General features: G+C 47.3%; 1 protein-coding gene across 1 annotated transcript; it reads right to left on the reverse strand.

Moving 5' to 3' along the window:
* Positions 1–53: 53 nt before the first annotated feature.
* LOC134041138 (alpha-2-macroglobulin-like protein 1) lies at positions 54–23,224 on the reverse strand. Its single transcript, XM_062487436.1, has 35 exons — positions 23,154–23,224; positions 20,766–20,952; positions 20,265–20,427; positions 19,482–19,534; positions 19,155–19,175; positions 17,750–17,903; positions 17,231–17,315; positions 16,568–16,688; positions 16,346–16,463; positions 15,386–15,495; positions 14,866–15,036; positions 14,193–14,417; positions 14,002–14,065; positions 13,346–13,491; positions 13,043–13,192; positions 11,993–12,190; positions 11,243–11,330; positions 10,485–10,638; positions 9,469–9,697; positions 8,989–9,112; positions 8,687–8,808; positions 8,219–8,270; positions 7,765–7,848; positions 7,225–7,401; positions 6,852–6,933; positions 5,843–5,999; positions 5,194–5,268; positions 4,868–5,039; positions 4,175–4,389; positions 3,681–3,896; positions 3,166–3,281; positions 2,429–2,519; positions 2,072–2,140; positions 770–872; positions 54–94 (listed from the first exon to the last, which is right to left on the reverse strand). The coding sequence occupies exons 1-35, from the start codon at positions 23,222–23,224 to the stop codon at positions 54–56; spliced, it is 4,404 nt and encodes a 1,467-aa protein (XP_062343420.1).
* Between the last annotated feature and the right edge of the window lie 1,064 nt (positions 23,225–24,288).

The raw sequence follows: 24,288 nt of genomic DNA on the forward strand, positions 1-24,288 counted from the left end.
CATATTCTTCAGGACCATGCCTGTGATAACAAAAGAGGTGTTGGGCCCTCACCTCACTTGCACGGGACACTGTAGCTCATCACTGCAGTTTCTTCTGGAAGGCAAGAAAGAAAGTGCTGGTGAGACACATTGACAAAAACCCACCAAAGCAATCCAGCATTGTGGCACTGCTCCTAGGAGAGGTGCTCCCTCAGTTTACAGGCTACAACTCCCCTCTACTTGACACACGAACCCATGGTGTGTGCCCATGACTCTGCAGCTGGTCAGGATGCACCCAAGGCCTGAGGCTGCAAGTCCCAAAGAGCTCATCACAGCTATGAATTCCTCACTTTCTGAAGGAATAGCAATCCCTGACACATTTCTAGCTTTTCTTCCCACTAAGAACCCCACAGAACATAGGACAAGTTGATTTTGGTGTTATTCTTCTAAGGGGGCCCTTACTCTTTTAAGTCATCCCCTCACTATGGTCCCTCTGCCATTGCTGTCTCCCACAAAGTAAGTACTCAAAAGCAAAACTTCTTCTTCTACTCCTGGTGGGAGAGCCAGACCCTCAGTGGTTCACCAGCTGCAGGCCTGAAATTTCTGGAGCCAGAGAGAGGAGGACCTACCATTTTGAAAACCAACAGGTTCAGTTCATGCCTAAAATGCTTCTAAGGGACAGTCAGATAACCAGGTCAGAGATGGTGTTGTCTTAGACTCAACAAAATTCAGAAATTTTCTTTCCAGAAGTACATTTTGGTGTTTTTTGCAGTACAGCATCTGAGCTCACCTGGCATATAGTAATCATAGATCTTGATATTAGCTGGTTTATGATCCTTCACTTGCATGTCTTGCTTCACCAGGAAAGTGTAGGTCTGAGGCTGTCTAGTCAGCTAAGTCCAAGAAATGCAAGGATTAAAAACAGAGAAGGACAAAAAGTCCTGTAAGACAACCCCTTTCACCTGCTTGTATTCAGGCTCTGTGGAGACCTCACCACTGGAACAGATCTGTTCTGCTTTCTAGTCCATCTCAGAAATATCTTTTACTTCCCATTCTGTGACTATCTCCCCTTTTTGGTCACCAAATTTAACTCAGCTCATAAGGAACATCAAAAACCTACGGAGTCAGTGTGCACTACAGTGCTAGTACTCCCTACCAATCCCACCTTCCCATCCAGCTCTACTCTGAGCTCCTTCATGCACCTTGCCTCAGAGGCTACTTTCTTATTCACAGTGACATCAGCTCTTATTCTCCAGCCTTACATAACCCTCATCATTAAGCAGACAAATACAAGCTGTGGATGAACGTCTGCTGTAGTGTAGTAGTTATGAGACCTGCTGTTGATTGGGGTGCACCTTGTGTTTCCTGGCAGCTTAAGCTGAAGTATTTCTCTGTATTACCTTTCTGCTCTGTGCTGTAGATGTAAGGAAAGCAGCAGCTCTGCAAGCCTAATGCATTCACATGACACTAACCCACTTCCTATGGGGTCAGTTCAGCTCAGCCTATTGAGAGAAGTTGAAGAATCACAGAAATGCTCCTTAGAAATGATGGAGTTTTAAATACACACCAGGTCTCATTTTGGGTGCTGTTTAGGTATTCATGGAGCTAGAAAAAGGCTGGAGTAATTGTTAATCTGTTGATTCATGAGGCTGTGGAGTGAGCACTTCTGTTCACACAAACATCTGGTTTAGTTTCAAAAGATCTTGGCAAAATCCATGATCAATGTTGCACTCTATCTGCTGCATTCAGGTTGCTTAACAGTTTTCTAAGATTCCAGGCCTGCTTGGAGTTACTAGATGGATCTTATTACTACTCCCCAGTTCTAATCAGGCACCATATCTATGAACTTTCAATAGCCTCTGAACTAGGCTTAACATGAAAGTTTGCCTTGTTCCACTCAAGTTAAGTAGCCCTGTAAGTGGCTCTACAAATGAACAACTGCTGATTAACACTTCTCTAGATCAGCAAATGTGGCAGGTATGCAGTAACAACAGCTCTGGATAGTTAAAACAGTAATGAAACCAGTAAACAAGAGTAAAAGCTGTCAGTTCATAGCCCCTTTAAGGATGATATTAGCCCAAATTACACTTACTTCCTCCAGGTAGAGAACTATTTGGTCAGCTTTGCTTTCAATTTTTTTCACTAAAGGCATTTTCTTTAGCTGAAAATAGAGGGGAAATATCAGAAAGGTTTTAATAAAAAGCAGAAGTATTCAGGGGTATTTGTCCTTGTGAGAGTATGGGCAAAATATTTATGCAGCCAGGGAAGTTGTTGATGTACGGAAAGGCAAAGCGCAGCTTGGAAGAGACTTTGAGTATAAAGATTTCTTATGAAGAAAATAACCCTGGTTTCTCTGCCCATAGGAATGATCACATTTCAGCATACAGTTCTGCATGATGGACATCCATTACTGTTCCCATCCCAGCTGGACACAAATTCGCGGTCTCACCTCTTCCAGTGAACCTGCCACGGGGCTGTATCCAGACAGCAGCTCCACTTGGATCAGGACCATGTTGGTGGACACACGGTTCCCTGTGTAGCTGCAGCAGGAACCCAGGGGACAGCACTAATGTTACTTTCTGAGTCATGATCTCCAGATACTCCAGCCCAGCTTTGGTACTCAGGTGGAGGAATGTGCCTTTCTTTCCAGTGTTTCTCCTGTAAGCATACCTGTTTCTGTACTGTAATAAATCTCTGTGCTTCCCTTGATCTCGGTTTTAATTGTGCCAAGGAGAAGAAGTTCCTTGGAAGCCTTCTGCTGTTACCTTCTTTAGGCATGGCAGGGAATATCATATCCTATGCCTGTTCTCTTGGCAGTTCTGCCCCAAGCCAGGCAGGAGTGCAGCAGAGAGAGTGGTGTGACAGTCAACCAGGAGCAGAGGAGGGAACACTTAGGAGTGTGTCAGTCCCACAGGACCTTCACATCACTAGAGTTTTGAGACCTAATCCTAGAAGGGGGTGAGACCCTCAGACTTTGGGAGGATTTGTGGCGAGGGGCATGGGACAAGACAGGAGCACAGCCTGACCTACCCCTCTGGGGCCTTGTCCCCAGCTGGGGAGAGCACACTGGGGTAACCTCAGCACCTGGACCTCATGAGTGAAGGGGAACCCTGCCACCAAGAGACTGGTGTGGTGCCATAAGCCTCTCAGCACAGGGGAGGAAAGGGGCAACTGAGTGTCACCTACCGAGTATGAATGGTGACAGGGAACTGGGTGGCGTCAGGCACGGTGCACTCCGTCTGCACGGATATGGCAAAGGTGGCCTCGCTCCTCACTGGAGGGATGTGGTACCTTAGGATGGCCTGCCAGGACAGAAAGAAGCTGGATGGCAGAGAATAGCAGAGGGGTTTTTTTCTGGAGAATATTCTTGTCCAGATTCAGCTACTACTGTTTGCTGTCTTGTATTGGTGTTAAGAGAAAACTCTGCAGCAGAAGCAGAGGTTCTGCTAGTAGTGCACTGCTCCTGGTGGATTTCTTGGAGGAGAAGAGCTGCTGTGGCTGGATGGAGATGATCCAGATTTCATTTCAGAAATAGATGTTACTTTCCTGTTGGATCACAGTTATCCCTACCAGCCTTGAAGCTCAGATTCTTGCAAGTTACTACAGCAGTTTGTTTTCACTGTTGGCTAAATAGCAAGGTCAGATGTTCTCTGGCTTTCAAGGCTTTTCACCAGACACTCTTTCTTCCTGGTTGGGCTTACCTGCAGGAAAAGACACCCATGCCCCTGCACATGCAGGGTGTAATCTTGGGGAATGGCTGGCAGCTCTACTGACTGTAGAAGGAGGCGATTGCTTTTGTCTACTCGGAAGTTTTGGCTGAACCCCTTGGAAGTGAGAGAAACCTGAAGATCAGGGCTGTCCTTGCTGAAGATGTTGGTTGCATACAGGGCTAGGGCTTCCAGAGCAGCGACCGTGTCCTGGAAAAAAACATCAGGAAAAGTATGATTCCTGCTTCCTGTGCATGCCCAATCCTTAGCCTTTCCCTCCCTCATATTGCAGCTATAGCACAATAAGAGTTGACCTTTTCCCTCTGGCTTTTAGCATGGGATTATCCCTAACTCCCAGGACCTGTAAATCCACACATCCTTTTTAAATTTATTAATTTTTCTTTTTTTACTATGGGCTGTTAGAACCCATTGCTCTCAAAAAACCAGCATCAAATCTGAGGATGATGAAGATGGCTCAAAGGGATTACCTGAGTTGAAGCAAAGCCTCCATATGGGTTTTGCTGCTTGGTGAGCCAAGACACAATCTGGGATGCCTTTTTGATTTCATCTGATGACAAACTTGATTTTGTAAGGTGAGCCATGAGGATACTAGATGTCAATTCCACATCAACAGATGGAGCCCGATACCAAGATAGTGAATCTTCTTCCTGTTTGGACTGTTGACTCCAAAATATTTGGTCATCTAGAGGTGGAGTGGGAACATTTATGGAGCGTGTATCTAATGATACTGGAGTTCCACTTAGCCCCTGTATATAGGTACTAAACAAACATGTACATTGGCTATAATACAGTTGGACAAAATATATGTGCATAGCTCCCTATTTGCCCCACATTCTGCTTTTCCCAGCAAAACCTTAGACCTGCAGGCTGGGGAGGAGCTCCACAATTTCTGTGAAGCTCCCCTGGTTTGGGTGACTGGGAGGCAAGGACTGTGAGATCATTCATTGAGACAATCTGTCTCACAGTGTGGATATAACCTGGGACAGCTTGGCAAACTGAGGCTGGGATAGCCAAGCTTTGGACTCCCCACAAAGCTCTGGCAGTACCCCCCCCCACCCCACCTCCTGCTCTCCATTCCTCCATTTCCATGGCTATTCAGCCCAGGGATTTCCACACAGTTCTGCCAGTGGTCCTCCCTCCTGCCCCAGAGTCCGTGGTACCTGACATTATGGCAGCCTTATCCAATCTTTTGAGGATCTTCTGCCTGAGGGCCTTGTCACCTGCCACTGCAAAGGCATTTGCAGCCAGTGCCAGGCTGTAGAGGTTGGGACTGCCAGGATCAGCATTGACCAAGTCCCTGATACATTTCAGAGCTTTCCCCACCACTGGGTGCTAGGACACAATTGAAAGCGCTCTCGTTACGGGCAGGGTGTTTGGGAAGGGAAAAGCAGATTTCACGTGCAGAAGAGGGTGGAAAGCAGAGGCAGAGCCAGGCATTGCCTATGAGAGGCTGCCCACACAGCCCGCTCCTGCTGCCGCTACTCACGGAGTGAGGCATCCCCGAGCGTATGAGAGCTATCACGACCACAGAGCTCAGCCCCAGGCCTTCCTCCACTGCACCCTGCAGACACCACAAAACACAGAAGAGGGATGCTATGAGAAGGGAGAGGGGAAAGTTTTCCAGTGCCTTCTGGTGCCCTAGCAAATACCAGTACAGGCAACAGTGCTGGTGCTATTGCTTCTCCTAAGGAAGTGACAGGACTGGTATCCAATTTTAAAGGTCCTGCTTGCCAGAGCACTTCTCTACCAGGGTTCCAATCTCTTCTGGGTAGCTGAATCCCTCCCTCTGCTGAGCACGTTCCCCTTTCCCCTCCCAAACATAAGATTTTCAGTAACAGATTTCAATGCCAGGCAAAAGTGATGTTCCCACAACCCTGATGCAAGCTGGTGTGTGTTAGCTTTTGAGATGGAGGTAGGGCAGGGCACTGTTTCAGTTCCATCATCAATGCAAACCTTCATCATTCATGACTTGAAAAAGTGCCACAGTGACTAGGCAACCCTTAGTGTCACCCAAGGGTGACCCTGGGCACTTCAGAGCCTTCTTCCTGCAAGAGTTCATTTTTCTTGGCACCCAAACTGGACCAGAAAGTGAAGGAGCTCTGAGGTACCTAGAGAACCACCAGAACATGTCATACCATCAGACCATTGTTGAAGAGCTTCCCCACACTCTTGAAGCAGCCAGATGGAGTCTGACTTTTAATCAGGGCACTGGCAGCATCCTTTATATTTTGTTCATCTATGTGGATGAAGTCCCGGGCTTGGCTGAATGTCTTCAGGACAAGAGCAGTAAGCCTAGAGCCAAGGAAGGAAGAGGGAAATAGAGCTGAACTGTGACTTGATACATGTCTCTAAGAGGAGACAAGTCTCTGTGTCTTCTACTACATTCTCCCTGTAGAAATACCAGCAGGCTACAGCCCCTGTGAAGATGGAGTACTGGAAGCAATACACATGAGCTCAACAAACTTGAGGTCAAAGCCATCTGCAGCAAGAGAGAAAATTTCAATTCTTCAGACCTCTGCTAATTCCAACAGGGTGCTTTGTTGTCCTGGAGGGCTGACATTTAGTGCGCTCACTCAGACCCATTCCCAATCCTGTCTGGGCACCACGCATTCTGAAAACCTGTAAAGAAGGTACCTTTGCTACCAGGTTTTCAGAATCAGTCTCATTTGGAGTGCCCAAGAACAAGCAATCCAACAAGGGTACGTCAAGTTAGTTCATTGTTCCATTTGACAGAGGCGTTCCATAGACTAAGAGGAAGATTTTGTATATTTATCAAAACAGCTAAATAGGGAAAGTGATGGCATATTGGGGAGTATGAAACCTGGCATGACATAAATTTTATGGCGTAAGAGATGGATACTGCTCTGCTTTCAGCTAGAACGGAGTTAATTTCTTCTTGGTAGCTGTTACAGTGCCATGTTTTGGATTTGGCATGAGAATGGTGTTGAGCAAACAGCTGTGTGGTGCTTAATTTCCACCTGGGCTTAAGTCATGACACCTTTCAAAAGGTCTCAAGAGCAATCTCTGTTCAAAATTCCACGCCTTCAGACTGCCTCAGTTTCCCCAGACCAAAAATCCAAGCCAGCTCGAACCTGACCAGGTGAATACATTGTTCCTCAGTTATGCCTGGATATTGTTGCTTACCAAGTGTTTCCTGGTTCACTTCCTTCCCCAAAGGCACTGTATGAGCCGTCTGTGTGCTTGTACAGGAGCTGCTGCTGATATCCTGCAGGAAGAGGCTGGGGGTAGTGAAGATGCTGTGTGCCTGTCCTGTTCTCCAGGTGCCAACCTGCCCCACCAATCCTGCTGATCATTACAGAGAGTGTTATCTCTGAAGAATTTAGCAGAGGGGTGCCGTGCACCACTTGCACTAGCCTGATTTACACTGCCACAGTTACCATGGTGTCAGGTAAGCAATGGTGCACAAATCCTGCTCAGCACCAGCCCTCTGCTGAGGCTCCTTCCACACAAGTACTGTAGTGAACATCACCAGCTTAACACGTAAAAATCCACTCACCGCTTTCCAGATAGCCAATTGCCTTCTGTTTGATTTCTGGAGTCAGCTGTCCTGTTTCTTCAAGGTATCGTGTGATAAAGACGTTTGGGGCAAAATGAACCATGTTCTGCTCACCACAGCCACTAGACATCTGGAGAAGCTCATCTATGTTGTCCAGTGCTGTTCCCATAATGTCACCTGTAGGAGAGAATCACAGCTTTGGGAGCCATACATATTCTTTACATTTTCCAATGTAAAACAATTCTGTTCTCACAGATTCTCCAGATAACCTGCTAACACTGATCTCAGTTCACCTCTGCTCACGTGATGTCTACAGATTGTAGGAACAGTGATATGGTACTTGGCTGTCTTTCCCCTGGCTTGGTGAAATTATACATCCATCCAGTGCCATTTGTGTAGGAGAGATAGGATACTGCTCTGGAAGACAGTACCACAACTTGCTGCACATATTCCCTTCCATTACTTTGTTTGCTAAAGAAGACACAGTGGCACCAGAAGAGATGTGTCCTCTTACTTCCAAAGACTCTCCTAAAAACTCACCTAAGAAAGAGATGTGGGCTCTCTCTGACCCAAGGACAATGTTCTCTGGCATAGTGAAAGAGATTGTCTCTGAAACTGAAGTTCCTGCAAATGGCAAAGACATCAGAACAACAGGCATGAGGAAGATGGCAGAGTCACAGGTGTCCCCCAGAAGATGGTGTAAACAGGTCTGGGATCACCTCATCAGTTGGTGACATCAGCATTTAAAAGAGAGGAGCCACCCACTGCTGAGGTTCTGTGATGTGGTTAGACTGTGGCTTGATGTTGCCAGGAGCATGGGTAGGGCTGAATGGCTTTGCCTACCCATAAAAGCTCCTAAATCCCAGACTTTCTGCCCCCTACACACCTCCAGAGAGTTCTAGAGTTGTACAAACACCACACCGCTTCGATTTGATCTTGCTCTGTGCACAAGCACAGCCCCAGTAAGAGACTATTTGGAGGCCTCTGCACCTACCTTCAGGGCACAGGAGTGAGGTGTGGGTCTTTTCCTCCAGCTGCCCCTCTGCCTGGTGGGGAAAAGGCTAGTCAGCTCAGAATGGAAAGTGGTAAAAGCAGAAAGCAGCTGTGCAGCACCGCACCTTTGTGCAAGCACCTTTTCCATCCTTGTGGACCTTGGCAAAGGGCATCACAAAGACAGCAGAGACATCCATACCAACAGTGAAGTTGTACTGGGAAGCAGGTTTCTAAGCTGCTGCATGGCCTTTGAACCCACTGCACTGCCAGCAAGCAGTTCTGTCATTTCTGTCCCATCCAGTGGAGGAGCTCCAATCCAATCTACCCTTAGAATTGCTCCTTGACCAGTCTCCCTGAGAAATGTGCCCAGGGAGTCCCTAGCTGACTCTTCCTTCCCAGAGCCACCCACCAGACTGTCTTGAGCCCGACCGAGCTCCAACCTCACCAGAACCCTGCAGTGCAGCCTGACCTTCACCAGAAGGTGTTTAACCACTGTGTCCTTTCCTCCGGACTCTGGCACAACAGCTATGTGCTCCATGCAAACATCTTCACGCTCCATCACCTCAGCAGTGACAGTGAAATTCACCCTCCCTAAAAAACAAAACATCAAGAGCCCCACTGGCACATCTATGCCTACATTTTCATTTGCTCAACCTCGGGCTGCTCACTCAAGCTTTGCACAGTAGGCCAGTCTCCCTTCCAGCCCAACTCTGGCTTCCTCAAGCAGCTCTGCCAATGCTTCCTACCCCTGCCTCTCCCTTGATCTCTTACCTAATTTTGTAGTCTTCACATCCCAGGAAAATGTTTTTGCTGAATCAGGGCACAGGCAAAGAGTGAACCTGACATTTTTATGCAGAAATTCAAAATCCCTGGAGTCCATCAGGCTAACCTGGAGCTAAAGGTGAACCAAAAGGGAGTTCAGGTTACAGAGCTGCTGCTACTGTATTTTTCCATTCAGATCCTTGATCCAAATAACAATCCCAGGAGCCAGTGGTCAGTATGATGGTGGCCTGTTGCAGTATCTGTAGGACACCACAGTGTCCTATGGACATGCAATTATGGAAGGTTCGACTTCTGGGGAGGGATAAACTGTGTGGTGATGTGATGGCTCTGTGTGGAATAAAACTGAACAACATCTTCAGTATCTTTTGCCCAGTGCCTAAGTAGGCAGCCCCTTTGTTTGGGTCTCTATTAATAAAGAGGTTTCTACACATTCCTCTACTCCAAAACATCCTGGAGGGAGCCACTCACCGCCATGCACTGCTTCAGGTAGCTGAAGACTTTGACTTTCAGGGGAAATGACTCTCCCCGGAAAACAGAATAGGGCAAAGTGGGTTCCACAAAGAAGGGCTTGAAGCTCCGCAGGCTGGTGGTCTCTGAGATTCCTAGCCCATGGCTCTCCGAGGTGCAGAAAGACATGGCTCTCCAGTCTGTGATACTGTCAGGTACTGTGACAGCTAGCTCAGCAGCCCCTGAATCACTGAAGAGAAAACAGAGTGCAAGAGGCTTGTCCCCACCCTGGAAAAATTTCTCTTGGGAAGACAGATGCAGAAATTCAGATTATGAAATGGAAGCATATGTGAAGGAGTGGGGATTTCTGGCAAGTAGGACAGAGGCATGGGAAGGATAGCAAATAGGTGGGCAAGGAATGACTTGAGAAGAAAGTGCAACCCAAAATTTGCTTCTGAGCAGTGCTGCACCTGAAATTCTTATTTTGTGTGGGGACAGAGGGCTCTGTGGAGGTGTCTGTGTTTTATGCATAGTCTGTGCCATGGAGTATAGTGTGACACCTCCTATTGGGAAGGTGTGGAGACAATGGGACATTTCTCTTCTGAGGTGCATATTGACAGGATAAAAGGTAACACACATCTGGAACATGGGAGATTCTGACCTGACATAAGAAAGTACCATGAGAATGGTCAAACATGGAAACACAGTTTGAGGAATCTCAATCCTTGGAGATACAGAGCATTTTACTACAGCTTGATCTAACAGAACCTGCCTTGTATAGAATGTTGAGCTACAGATCTGTGGAGGCCTCTTACAGCCTGCAAGAGTGTGTGATGTTAAATTCCTAAAAGCATTTGGAAAACCTCAAGCAGAGACAGGAACCAAAACATCATTGTCCTTATCCAGTTCTTCATACCTCCCTCTTTTACTTTGTGCACAGAAAGCAGTAATGACCTGTCTCTGCTCCTGCCCATTCCTTCTATTGTGTCAGGTAGAAAGTCTGTATCCCTGTGGAGCCACAGCCTGTGATTACTCACTTGATGGGCACCAGAGTCCAGATGAATGTCTCTGGGAACCAGGTACGTGCTGGTGCTGACTCACTGCTCAGCTCGGTGTGCTCTGCCTCAGCAGCTTCAACAGCAGCATCTGGTTCGGGGTACAAGCTCTCCAAGTCTGCCAGCTCGTCAAAAGCTGTCGAGAATACAAACATTCATTCAAAGGCAGAGCAACTGTGAAACCAGGATACAGCTCAGGCAAGAAAAGCTTAGTTCTCCATCCCTCCAACTCCCAGCCCAAACCCCCTTGTCCTCTCCATGATGTCCTCAACTTCATTATTGCCTTCCACAAGACAACACAGGAGTTCAGGGGAAGTCAAATATGTGTGTGCTCCTCCATGAGACATTTCACCTGCTCACAGCTTTGCTCTCATTTCCTGCAGAAAAGCCTAGATACTGCCCAGTGCCAATCTTGGTTCATCCTCTGGTTTCCAGAAAGACCTTTCCTAGTCTTACAAACAGATTTTCTTTCCTGAGACAGATGCCCCATTTCCCTCCTTGACCATACTGTCTTCCTGCTCACCAGCTGAAGCTTCCAAACAGGTTTGAACCCTGCAGCCACCCCTCTGCCCTCCAGTGCACAGGGCCTTTCCCCTCTCCCTGTGGAGCACAACTCCTGTGCAACCTCCCACTCATCTCTGTAAGCCATCCCCAGCTCCTAACACTGCATGTTCAGCTGCCCATGTGCAGCCTATATGTTACCCGTGATCTCCAAAGAAACAGGAAAAATCGAGATGTACACATGTAGTCGTAGTCAAAAGTGGTGTGGGTGCGGCACTCAATTGGAGACTTGATTTTAAGGCTGGTTAAAAATGTTAGACCTGCATTCTGGAGGAAAGAAGGGGAAGAAAAGAAGATATGTTTCTGTGGAGGGGTTGGTGTGTCTGAGGGTCTGTCTCTTCCCCTACCTCCCAGCATATCACAGCTACTCTGTGTTGCTGCACCTCAGCACAACCTGCAAATTTATACTGAGAGAGAAGGCAGAACTATCCTGCTCCCAGAGCCTGGTCCTCATGCCAAAGGATTGTGGGGGTGGCCACTCGCATGTGCGTGCCTATACACAAAGTTATTATTTAGGTACCACGGCTGGCTGCCCATCCTAACACAGACTTTTCTTTATCTTTCACTGTCATTCCATTCTACTATTCCTTCTCTCCTTTCCTGGGTCCCCCCTTTCCTCTCAGGTGCTTTGCTTTTCCAACCTCCAATTTTCTCTGACACAGGCTGACAATCCACTCTGCTTCCAATCCCTAGAAAGTCTAAAGGGGACTAATGGGGAGCTGGGTTCTAGGAATCTGCCTGATAAATGGCAATTTATCATGCTGGGAGCACAGAGTCTCATTGATTTCTTAGTTCAGAAGCTTAGCAAATTCGGATTGTGAAGTCACCAGCATTTACAGGAAAGACACTTTGCGAAGCTACCCAGTGGTAGCCTGGGATACAAAAGGGCTCAGCTCTGATATTTCAGGTTTTCTGGAAATTAGATTTACCTTCAGAAGTTCATAAACATCTGGTTGGGACACAGCATAAGAGTAACTGTTGTACATGAATGGTGACATCATTCCTGGTGAAAGGGTGGTCTGAGAGGCATCAGTGATTCCTGGGCTCTTGTGGATAGCGCAGTAGTCACTGTAGATATCTGTGAGGGTGCTGAGCTGCTCCTGAGCATAGCTGAACATATTATACACCTGTAGAGAGAGAATGAAAACAGTACAGGTCAGTGTGAGAAGTGGGAAGAGTTTAATTTCTATCTACAGATTTACTGTGACCTCGGAGGCTGAGTTCAGATCCTGCCTGTCACAAAAAAAAAACAGCCCTGAGGGGTTTTGAATTTTATGGACAGTCTCCACAAATTTTGGATTTATAGCACCAGAGAAGAACATGAGCCCCTCTGGGGTATGGCTGCATAGCTGTGTCCATTTCTAGCTTAATAATTGTACCTGTGAACTCAATGCAAACGCTAAGGACACCTTCCCTGCATGGTGGGAACACTGGACAGCTTCTTGTCTGGCTGAAGGCACATCCTGGATGCACTAAGACAGTGTCAAGAGGCAATTCAGGTGTCCTTAGAGCAAAGTCTAGAGGAGAAAATGGACCCCTTCCACTGCCAGTATACCACTTAGAGCCCACTCTGTGAATGGAAGGCCTGTCTGGTTCATGTGAGCTGGAACAAAGACATGGAGCTTATCCCATGCTTGGCATTTTTTTAAACACTCCTTTTTTCTTTTTTTTTTTTTTTCCAGAGTGCTGTCATGAATCGGTTCAGGACATGGATGTCTCTTTCCTTCTGCTTGCCACTGTGGTAAAGCACTGTAAGTTTAACAAGGGTGTGACTTCAGGCCGTAACTGGGGTTGACACTGGGTTATTCTAACAGAATAACCGACTCTCTGTAGAATAACCCACTGGAAATTTTGGCTGGTGTTTGATGCTGGCCTTCATTTTTTCTCATTAAACCATACCCTGACCCCATTCAAGTACTTGTCGGTATATCCCCCATGCCTTATTAACCAGCAACAATCAGCACTGAGTAGTGACTCACACTATCCTTGGAAAGCTCAACCTCTGGCCTCAGGAGAAGGACACTTTTGTCTACTGCACGGATGCTGCACAGGGAGCCTGGTGCAGCCTGCAAATGGAGACGGACAGTCGATCCTGGGAGAACCACTGCATCTGAGAAGCCAAGCTTCACCTGAAACAGCAGAAGAAAGGGAGACTGCAGACACCAAGAGATGAAGGAAAGGGAAGCTGTGGTTATTGGATTCTGCTGGATATCTACTGCCAGCTTGCAGATCATTTCCACCCTCTGGCCTACCTGCCCCTCTGTGTTTTATGCACTGCTTACATGGTTCCTGAAGCAGCTGGAGACTTTCAGACGGAAGGTGTCAGCTGCCACTTGCCCCTCAGGGAAGGAAGTGTAAACAAAGAGGGTAGCCATGGATGAAATGAGGTCAATGGGCAGAGTGATATTGAAAGCCCCACTGTACTGACCTGAAGGAAGAAGGAAAAATTGAAAAAGTATGGCAAGATACAAGGAAGTCTGCAATCCAAGGATTACAGCAGCAAGTGCTCTTCCTCTGTAATACTTCTGTACAGATTCTTGGATAAAAACTATTCTGGTTTGCTTCTGTGGAGACCATAGCTAGGCCGGGATGGAGGCTTCTATAGCAGTGACCTTGTATCATGACACACCTCAGCAACAGTAAGCACTTGGAAGACAAATGACTTTCCACTTTAGCCCAGAAAGACTCCATAAGTTACCTTGGAAGTCTCTGATAATTTCCTGCTTGGCAGGAAACTAACATTTTAATCATTTGATCGGCATTAAAAAAAAAAGGAAATTAAAAGACAGAAAAAAGATAGCGTATTTCCTATAGGTTTTTTGTGCCAGCATTGTGGTTTCCTGTTAGTCTCAGATCTCTTTTCTCTCCTTCTCCATCTAGGCTGGAAAGACTCTCTTGTTGGATCTTTAATCTGTTCCTGGTAGTTAGATGCTCTTACCTGATGGTGGATCAAGAAGAACTGTTGTTTGGCCATGATGCACAAGAGACCCTCTGGCCATAACCTAAAGGGTAATGAACAGAACAAAGGGTTGAGAGTGCCTCTGCTCCACGTTTCTGGGCCAGCAAGGGTTCCTGTGCTGACACAGACCCGGCGCAGAGCTGACCTCGCTGGCGCTGCCCCGCACTCACCAGGTGGTAGAAGCGTGCTCTGGCAGCCCTGTGGGCCAGCTCTGAGGAGAGCAGGTGGTAGTGCACGGTGACCTGCTGCACATCCCCACAGGCTGGCACTGCTTGCACCGGCTGGACCCTCACAGAGCTGTGGCTGGAGGAGTAGAAGGCCCTGAGTGGGAGCGATGTGGTGCCATAAGACACCTTCACGTTTCCACTGCTCGAGTCCTCCGGCTGCGACCTCGCCTGTGGCACAGTAAGAAGTGTCTGAGGATTTCTTGCAGCTATTGATACGCCAAAACCAAGACTGAAGAAACAGTGAGCTGTGAACTATCCCAGGGTAAGGTTTCTATTTCCACCTACGCCCAGTTCAATTAGTCTTCTTCTGTGGAGCATGGCACTGCCTGCTGTACCACACTCTGGGATAACTAGTGCCTAAACAGGAGCAGGGAGCTGTGCATTACTAGGGCTTTGGCTGAAGTCTGAAATTCTGCAATGCTGCTGCTACCCTGGGAGCAAGCCAGATCATTTGACTATGTAAAGTGGCTTATTAGCCCCTGGATCAAACCACTGAACCCATTGCTTCTGTCTGATATATGTGGATAAAGTATTAGCATGGATCTGCCCTTATAATGTATTCCAATTCCAGTTACCTGCTTAGGTCCAGACTGGTTTGCAGTAACTGGTTCCTAACCTGTAATATAACTTTACTGCTGTTGTCCCAAGCTGATGTCTCTAAGACGAAGGAGGCCATCCCAGTGTCACCCGTGAGGTAGGTCTTGGTCTGCTTCCTGCTCCCATACGACACTGTAAGAATCACCTTCTTGTTCTTCAGGTGTGTCCCATTGGCACTTTTGAGTTCCAGCTGTAACAATGCAGAGAACAGTCAGAGAATTGGAGGCCTCAGGATTGAAAATCCACCTCCCAGTAGAAGTTCCAGTCCCCCTCTCTGCAAAGGGACTCTCAGTGTGAATTTTAATGTCTTCAACCCTTCCCTATTTATGCAGCAGCCATATCATCTGGCAAAGCCACAGATCCTGTTGTCACACCTTTGGATAACCTCTTGGTAGATATGTCAAAGGAGGGACTGGGACAAAGGATTGTGCTGGCAGCTTTGGGCAGCTCAGAACAAAGACACCCCTGGGCACTTCTGTGCCTACCACCTGCTTAGGCCCAGTCACTGGGCTTTCCATGTTTCTTCCCTTTGCACTCACATTTCCATAGTATGGAGCTCCTTGCTGATAGTAGTAGCTGGTCCCCCAGAACTGGAGAGTTGTGATATCAAAAGTGACCTTGCAGTTTTCAGTGGTGTTGAACTCCACCCCTGAGAAAGAGAGGGGCACACACAGGTGAGTATCATGTCTAAGCAGGCATCAAGATTGGATGAACTCAGTTAAGGGGTGGACTATCCCTCATAGGGGATTGTAGTTTCTCCATGCAATTTCAGGAGTCATTTAACACACACATGCATTCAGCTATAGTGCCTCCTACATCCTGATGTGACAGAATGACAGCAGTCTGTCTGGAGGTCTCTGCCAGGCAGTTCTCAAACACTCTTTCCCACTTTAAGATGGTCCTACTCCTAACTCCCCTCTTCCATTCTCCTTCCCTCCTGACAGCAGCCACTAGAAGGCAGCATTTTTCCTTGCCTTTCCCGTGTCAGTTCACAGTCTAATGTCTCGTCCCGTGTGCCAATCTGAAATCGCTGCAGTCGGTTGTTAAGTGAATGTGTGTCACTGGGACAAGGGGCTGAGAAACATTTCCTTGTAGGAAAGGCTTTGTAAAATCTTGTGAGAGAGGGAACCTTAAAAGAAACCTTATCTCCCTATCTGAGATGTGGAGATAAATTTAATGAGGACCTAACAACAGTACACATTCAGGGCCTTGGTTATCTCTAGTTGCTCTGAATAACATCTCATACCAATGGATTGTCCTAAAATACGGTTGAAGTACACTAGAACCTGGCCTGACCCACCTCTGTACACATTTTTAATGTGATGAGAAGACAAGAAAAAGCAGCTCTTGCCCATCCCTGTCAAAAGGAAATGACTGCCAGACCAGACATCAAGACTGGATGAACCCAATTATCTTACAGATAAAAACCCAAAGACAAGTACATTTTACGAGTGTAAAACAGAAAATTTTCCACAAAGTGTAGAATCCGTTTTTTCTACCTGTTCCACTTTCTTTCAGAAAAGCCTCAGCCTCCAGGTTGAAATCATAGTTATCACCATGCTTCCGGTAGAAAATCTTAGTATTCACTTCAGTGGAAAAGCAGCCATCCTCATTTGTCTGGGAATATGAAATTGTATTCAATCATGAAGGCAAAAGAGTATTCTGTCTCCATTTCCTCTTTCCTCCCTTTTGCAAGTGGGGCGGGTGTCTCACGTGCTCACCTCGCCAGTGTAATCCTTACAAATACTGCGCTTGGCTTTGGAAGATTTCCGGTTATAGCGGATATGTTTGCGGCACACCACAGCTTTCACGCTACCCTGGACTGCTTTCCCATAGGTGTACCTGGCAAAGGGAGCACAGAGGACTTACACAGACACATTGGCTCAAGTTGTGTGAGCAAAGTCAGCTTTATCCTGTGGTTTGCAGCTGCACAGCCCAGCAGCCTGCAGGATATTCATGGGTCATCAGAGCAGCAGAGAAGGCCAAGAAGTACAAATGACCTCACCAGACTGAGACAGAAGGCAGTGGTGGGTGAGTCCTCTCCAAGCCAAGACTAGTCCCCACAGGCAGGGCTAGGGAACATTGTGCTGGCCACAAGCGGAGCCATTATTCCTACAACTCTGTCACTAACAAATACAGCACAGGTGATGTACTGTAGGGCATGTGCTACATTGAGGGAATGCGCTGCCACACTTCAGACTCAGAGAAAGCAGGGAGAGAGAATATGGAGAGAGTCCAAGAGAACTGCTTAGCAAAGGATGCCAGGGTACCAACTCTTGGGGTGGGGGTAGGGTTGGCAGAGACCATTCTGAGCTCAGTTATTGATGGCTGTGCATTTTCCAAACCAGTAAAAATGCACCTTCTGCCACGATAAGTCAGCTCACATGCCACAGACGTGGAGAGGGAAGTTTTCCTCTAGGATGGTGACCACCTGAGGCATCTGGATGGAGACACTGAACTTGGGCAGCACTGTGTGAAAGCAAGAGAAATAATTCAGTGAGAATAGAAAGACTTAATTTGCTCCAAGCCTTCCTAAGTGGTTGTTTACAGAAAAAAAAATCTCTCCTTTTGTTCCCTGACTACCAGCAAAGGGCCTGGTAGGAATACATCAACAGCCCAGCTAGGAGAATGGCATAGGAATAGGCAGTTTGAGTCTCCTCCCCACAGCACAGCTGTGGGACACTGTCTCAGTTCCATCCTCAGGACATGGGGAAGAGAAAGCCAGCGGGCCTGGGTGAGGTCAGTGATTACACCTATGGGCAGGGAGTTGTTCTTCCCAGGAGACAGCACAACCAGCACAGCTGTTCACAGCCGCATAGCCCAGCTCTGTGTGTGTGGGGACAGGGGGCTGGAGGCTGGCAATGCACCTTGCTCTGCTGCCACCAGCTTCCTGAGACTCTTACCATACTCCTCTACCCGGAAGGTGCGTGTGAGGTCAGGCACTTTGATGGTGTACTCTCCAAGTGGTGCTTCTGCAGCCAGCGGGAAGGACAGATCCACAATGCCTCCCACAGGTGTAACATCCAGCCACTGTGCAATTCGGTTCCCTTTGGGGTCCTGCACAGGTGTAGTAGAGAGTAGTTACTTCCCAGTGCAAAAAGACTCTCTTGCAGGGTGTCCAAGATACTAGGGCTGGTCTGACCACATAATCTCTTATCCTGAGAGCCCAGGTCTATTGCACAGCTACAGTGCTCAGGTGAGTACAAGCTCAAAAGAGGACAGGACTTTTGTCCCTGTCTCACTGACAAAGTAAATCCATCACATCATTGCTCCCTGGTGGCACTGCCATCTCTGACTGCTGCAAAACTGCTGTTTACTGCTGCCTGTCTCACTAAGAAGTGATCCTTCTTAGACATCTCTGTGGTCGCCTGAGCTGGCACAGCCCACAAGGTCACTATGGAGACATTCTGCCTAAGGCACCAGCTACTGGGGAGTGATTTCTTGAATCTCCAGGAAAGAATGGGAAAACTAGTCCAGGACTCCGTGCAGGGAAACCACTGAGGCCCAGTCATGAAGGACCACTGCTTGTTCTGGAAGGGCAGGATGCAGAACTCTGGGTACAGCCACAATGCCCAGCCAGTAGGAGCTCTATGATGAGCTGATGGGTGCTTCATGTGGAACAAGGGGGCACTGCTGCTGGAGGAGGTGAAGCTGGATCAGAGTGCTATGTTTGCATAAACTGGCGTACAGTATTGCCTAGATGCAAGCCTCATAAGCCATGTAATGGTTTATGTAATGATTCCTTGCTGGGTATGACATGTACATTAACTACTGCCCATTGCTAGTTGGGAGTCTGACCTCTCTGCATGGGTACTACAAACCCCACCACCACTTCCAAGTGTCTTTTCTCAGCACAGTGATTATACTGAACAGATTTTAAGAATAATAGCCTGAAAGCTGCTTTAGGAAGTGTTTTTAGCTGTGCAGTCACAACACTAACTGGTGAAACTTTTGTTTTCTATACGGTAAATATAGAAGTCTCTTTAAAGAAACTTCAGGACTTTTACAAGTCTTCAAATCACAGGCTAGAGGGACTAGAATTCCAGTACCCACTCTAGGAAGGTTTGCTGGTTTTCAGTGGCACCCACCATTTGCTGCATGGGATCCCTGTGTGATCAAGTGTTATGACACTGCTCTCCCAAACTTTTGTGGACATGGAATGAAGGAAGGACAAGCAGTCAAGGACTGTTCCCATTCATTCCAAGGTAACTGACTTTCTGCACCTGTATTTCCCTACTACCATCTCCAAACCTGTGTCTTCCCCAAGGTGAGAGGAGTTCATCACTTTCAATAAAGTATGAGCTTTACCTTCAGTTCCACCAGGCGCTGCTGTGGGGAGGAAACACCAGTTACTGCTGGGATGATTTCAGGTAAGTTACTAACCACCTCCCTGGTATTTTTTATTTCCCCAACCATGCATCAGTCTTCTCTAAGCAATTCCCAGGGATTGCCCATAACCCAACATCATGAGCAGCTCCTGTCTTGCAGGTGCTGCCCAACACTGTTTGTAAGCACCAAAAGCAATTTTGAGACCAGCTGTACACACATCTCCTGACTGGGCCAAGCACTGATCTAGAAGACATGCAGGCAGTGCATAACATTTCCAGACTTCAGGTATCTTCCCTCTTGACTTACTGTTTCACTGCTGGCAATGAAGTTCTGATCCAAGGTCACAATCCGCAACTTGACTATAAAACAAAAGGAAAACAAGACTGGCTGAAATGCAATCAAGTCTCTCAACAGTAAATAATGAGAACATATGGCTAAGAAAGATGTCTACATGTGCTTCACTGAGAGACTGTGGGCAGCAGAGAGTGCCATCCACACCTAGCCCTATGCCCAAAGCCCTCCTAGGAACCCAAAGCAACCTGCTAGGAAAAAGTGTTAGGACAGGCAGTGTGGGGCTGTCTGAAAAGGGTGGCTGTACTGGTGGGAAAGAGCATTTTTCTGGACAATGGACCTGTGGTGGGCCACTCAGTATTGCCTGCAGTGAAGGTCATCCCAGTGGAAAGTGTGGAGAGGCATGGGGCAAACAGCTGAACCCTGTGGTGATCTGGGCTGTGCTAGGGCAGTGGTGGAACCTGTAGGACTATAATCCTCACCTGAGGAAGTCTGTGGGGAAAAGAGGGATTTAGGGCCCTGACAGAGAGTCATAGCTTTGACTGGAGCAATCATGAATACAACACTGTGATTTCTAAATCTTTCCTCACGCATCAAGCTAAAAACACAAGCCCTGTTCACAGTGGCACATGGCACACTGACAGAGAGAGATATTCCCAAACCCCTCAAAGACCAGAAGGAAGCCTGTGGCCCATCTCCCTTCCTGAGCAGGGCTTGTTTAGAGGACTAGAGAGTACTTCACATTTTGTGGCCTGAGGACCACTCTTGCTCTCACAAGACATGGCATTCTGTCCATACCAATCTGTCCAGGTCTATACACAGGTTTGTCTGTCTGGATAAAAGTCTTCTTGTCTGCATGCTTGATTAAGACTTTCTGTTTCTTCTGGAACTCTGAGTTGGCTTCCATGACTGTGATAACAACAAAAGCCACTTCATCAGGGTGTCCAACAGGAGGAGGGACCTGCAGGTATAGTTATAACCATAATTCAAGGTGGATTCCCTTCACTGATCCTGAGGTTTTTGGAATAACAATTATGATATTACTTTTGGGTTGCTCTAGCCCTTCTTGCTTGGAAAGACTTCACATAACATTTCAAAAAGTTTTCTAGAGGGGTAAAATATTAGTGGGACTACATAGCAGAAAGGACACGGGCAGACCTATGCAGGCTGAAGCAGAAGATTCACTGGCCAATTAAGATGTCCTCAAGGGAAGAGACAATTGTTTGCATTCCTGCTCAGCAAGAGCAGAACTCATGCAATATCCACCCTAATGAGAGCCCTTGAAAGTACCTTCCTTACCTGGAAGCTTGTGCAATGAAAAAAGGGGAACTGAGAGATGGACTGAGTGATGAGAGTCTCATTCCCAGCTCTGCTTTGCAAGGTGACCGACACCTGAATTGGGACTGCTTGCTCTCTGCTGAGCTGGAGACACACTGTCTCTGAGAAGGGGTAGTAGAGCTGAGATGGTATTGCCACGGCATAGTTTCTGTTTAAAAAAAAAAGAAAAAGAAACAAAAAGAAAAAGAAACAAAAAGAAAAAAGAAAAAAAAAAAGAAAAAGAAAAAGAAAAAAAAAGGAAGGTTAAACTGACTTTCTAAGAGGGAAGGTCTTGACCTGCATTTAGGTACTTCGTAACAGACTTCTGGTCTCCTCATTCCACTGTCATGACACCAGTGGGACAGGGCTATTCTCATGCATGGGTACTGCAGACACTGACAGTGAGGCAGCACTATATGCTGCACACACATGTAAAATTATAAAGTCACTGCCTTACAAATTGAAAGTGAAAGTAAGGTGAAGGGACCTCCCCACATCACCCAAGGGATCAGCAGCAGCTTGCCTCTCCTGCATGTTTCCCAAGTCTTCAGTGTTTTCACTGAACCACACTACATTATCACCATCAGTTTTGTTGGCTGGTTTTCCTACTGCCCTTGGGCTCAATGCCCTATGTGAGGGAAACAATGGAAACAATGCCCTATGTGAGGGACCCAGTGTCCCAGCTTCATGTCCCAGCCACAGAGACTTATGAGCACCTACACTTCAGCTCCTGACACTGGTGCTCTCTTTGCACTTTACTTGTTTTCCCATCTCTGCATCTATTCTGAGCTGCGTCCATAACACCAAAAAGCTGTTAACACTTTGTTTTCATCTTTTACTGTACTGTAGCATCTAGGACAGACAAAAAGCCAACATTCAAGCAAATTTCCAAATTCTTATCGCTGACTCCTCCCACTCATGCCTCTGGACAGGCTCAGCCAGCAACATGTTTTGCAGGAAGCAGAGAGCAGGGCCTGGAAAGATCAGAAAAGCAGGAGGAAGGGAGGTGACCTGCTGGCAGTTCTCAGCTGGAGCTCAGCACCCTGGCGAGAAAGAGTCAAAGTCCTTCTGGCTGTGAGCCTTTGACTGCTGTCACACTTGAGTGCTGCCAAGCTTCCTTGAGGATTTCAGAACACATACCAACAACATTTTGTTTTTCCTATTTGAGCTGACTCATGGCACCTCCCTCCTGCCACTTGTGCCAAAGGATGGGATGAGCACTAAAATTTCATTGCTTGAAACCTCCCCTATCTCCCTTGCTCTTAATGATCCTTTATTCTAGAACATTTTATTACATCCCTTTAACAATTCATCCCTTGCCCTTGCCTTCTGAGCTATAAAAGTAAGAAAGAACATCTCTGGAGCTGTCATCCAAGGGTCCCAAGATCCAAGCTGGACCATGAATAGACAAAAAAAAAATTGACTACAGGCAGGACAGCAGACAACCTATTGAAGCAAGTGGTATTTCCATAAAGCAAGGGTTCATGCTGAAAGTAACAGGCAAGCAGGCAGAAGTAAAGCACATCCTTTGCGTGGGAGCTTGTCAGCCTATGGAACATGTCCTAGAGAAAGTATTGCCACTGGAGAAGTTTCTTAAAACTAGGCTTGTGCACGCCATGCCACATGCAGCAGGAGGGAACCCAGCTACAACCCACTGCCATATTTTTCACTAACATCTACTGTTCAAGCACAGTCATGTTTCTGTTTGCGCTTGTGCCATGGCTGCAAAAGCAAACACCTTCAAAAAAAGCAAGAACAAGTTCACAAGCCAGACTATCACAGCAGTGCCTGCTGGAACAGGAGTTGCATTCCTGACAAAGGATATGAAGAGAAGCTGTGCCGGGAATTGTCCTTGACAGAGGTCTGTGAAAAGGAGTGGTGGGAGCAGATGCGCAACCAAGCCTGAATGAACACACTGCTTCAACAAGAGCATCCCTATCACATACTTGGGCCCATGTTTGCTCACTTTGTAAAGACGCTCAGCTTTGCTGGCTAAACTATTAAATGGTGACCTATGGCTCTGAGAAGAAGCTTAGCCCAAAGGAAACATATTCTGGAACACAGTGGGAGACATGAGATATTGGCAGGTCAGAATTAAGCACATGCAGAAAGCTGGCAGAGTCGTTCTGCCTGCGTCCTTGCTGAAATACATGGTGTCCATCAAAGGCACCAGAGGAAGAGCCAATTAGCGGGGGAATGTGGGGAAAGGGCACATGGAAACCAAGTGAAACCTTGGGAATGTGAGAAATTATGCCTCCCTGGAAAAACACTCCTCACCTTAAGACCTCTGTCCCACTTCTGTCACACTGCCACCCCCCGCCAGGCTCCCTCACAGACCAGAGCACATTCGCAAAGCAGTGAAGTTCTTACAGCGTTGCAGGCATTCCGGCCGTGCTAGGCAGGAGAAGGATGCAGCCCCACAGGAAGATGATCCTCCACATAGCTGATTGCAGGTCGAATCCCTCCAAGGAAAGCTTAGCCACTCCTCAGTGCCCCATTCACCCCTGCTCCTGCTGTCTTCCTTCTCCCCCTCATCCAGAGCCGAAAGAAAACGCAACTCCTGCCCTGACTAGACACCCGTGCCTCCCTTGGCTTCAAAACCAAGGTGGAGATCAGGCTGCTCGTGGCTGGAATGTGGGCGGGAGAAAGGGGTGGTGACAGTGTTCCCTGCCTACAAACCAGAGGCAGCTGCTTCCAGACTTCCTAAGGCTTGTTGGTGTTTTTCTAGGAGAGGGCTTGTCTGCCTTACGCAGCAAAGCTGCTGGCAGCAGGAGTACTTAGTTACTGTATTTGGTACAGGGGGCCAATTTTAATTTTTTCCCCCATTTTTTTACTGGGACGTCATCAGAAACATTTGGACACAAATTAATTCTTTGTGATGTCAGTGGATTTTTCTCCGTGGTTCTTCTTCTGTAGAACTTCTTAGGTATTATTTACTTCTTACTGAAATGTCAGTCCTGACCTGCAGCTTCCAGCTGGACCAGCCCAGGGCTTCACATGCAGCTCTGCCATGTCCCCATTCCTCCTCAGAGGAGCGGAAGAACTTTAGCATTTTGTTATCTTTTGGTTGTCTTTTTGGTTTTTGTCTGGCTAGTTTGGACTTGAACTCAAACCCCATTTTAGTTTTGGAGACTCAAATGTGCTCCCAGATCAGTGACATACAGTACTTTAAACCTGAGGTTTATCTGCAATGTCAGTGCTAGGTTAAAGGCTGGTGTGCCCCTGTTACATCAGACTGAGGTCTAAGAGAGTGGGTGCTAAGCACACAGCTGGGGACTGTGCCAAAATAAATCCAGCGGATTGCTTCAGCCAGGAGCAAGGCATGGGTGGATGGCAAATTCTCTCTGTGCTTGTGTACCTTTGTTTGTGCTCTGCTAAAATGCAACAGGGGCCAGGACAGAATGAGGACATCCACCTTCAAGTGAGGCTGCAACTAGGGGGCAAATTTATCCAAGCCTTGTGCACTTCACTGCTGACACTCAGGAGATGGAAACACAAGGGTGAA

The sequence above is a fragment of the Cinclus cinclus genome, chromosome 2 (genome assembly GCF_963662255.1).
Source record: "Cinclus cinclus chromosome 2, bCinCin1.1, whole genome shotgun sequence".
Classification (NCBI taxonomy): domain Eukaryota; kingdom Metazoa; phylum Chordata; class Aves; order Passeriformes; family Cinclidae; genus Cinclus; species Cinclus cinclus.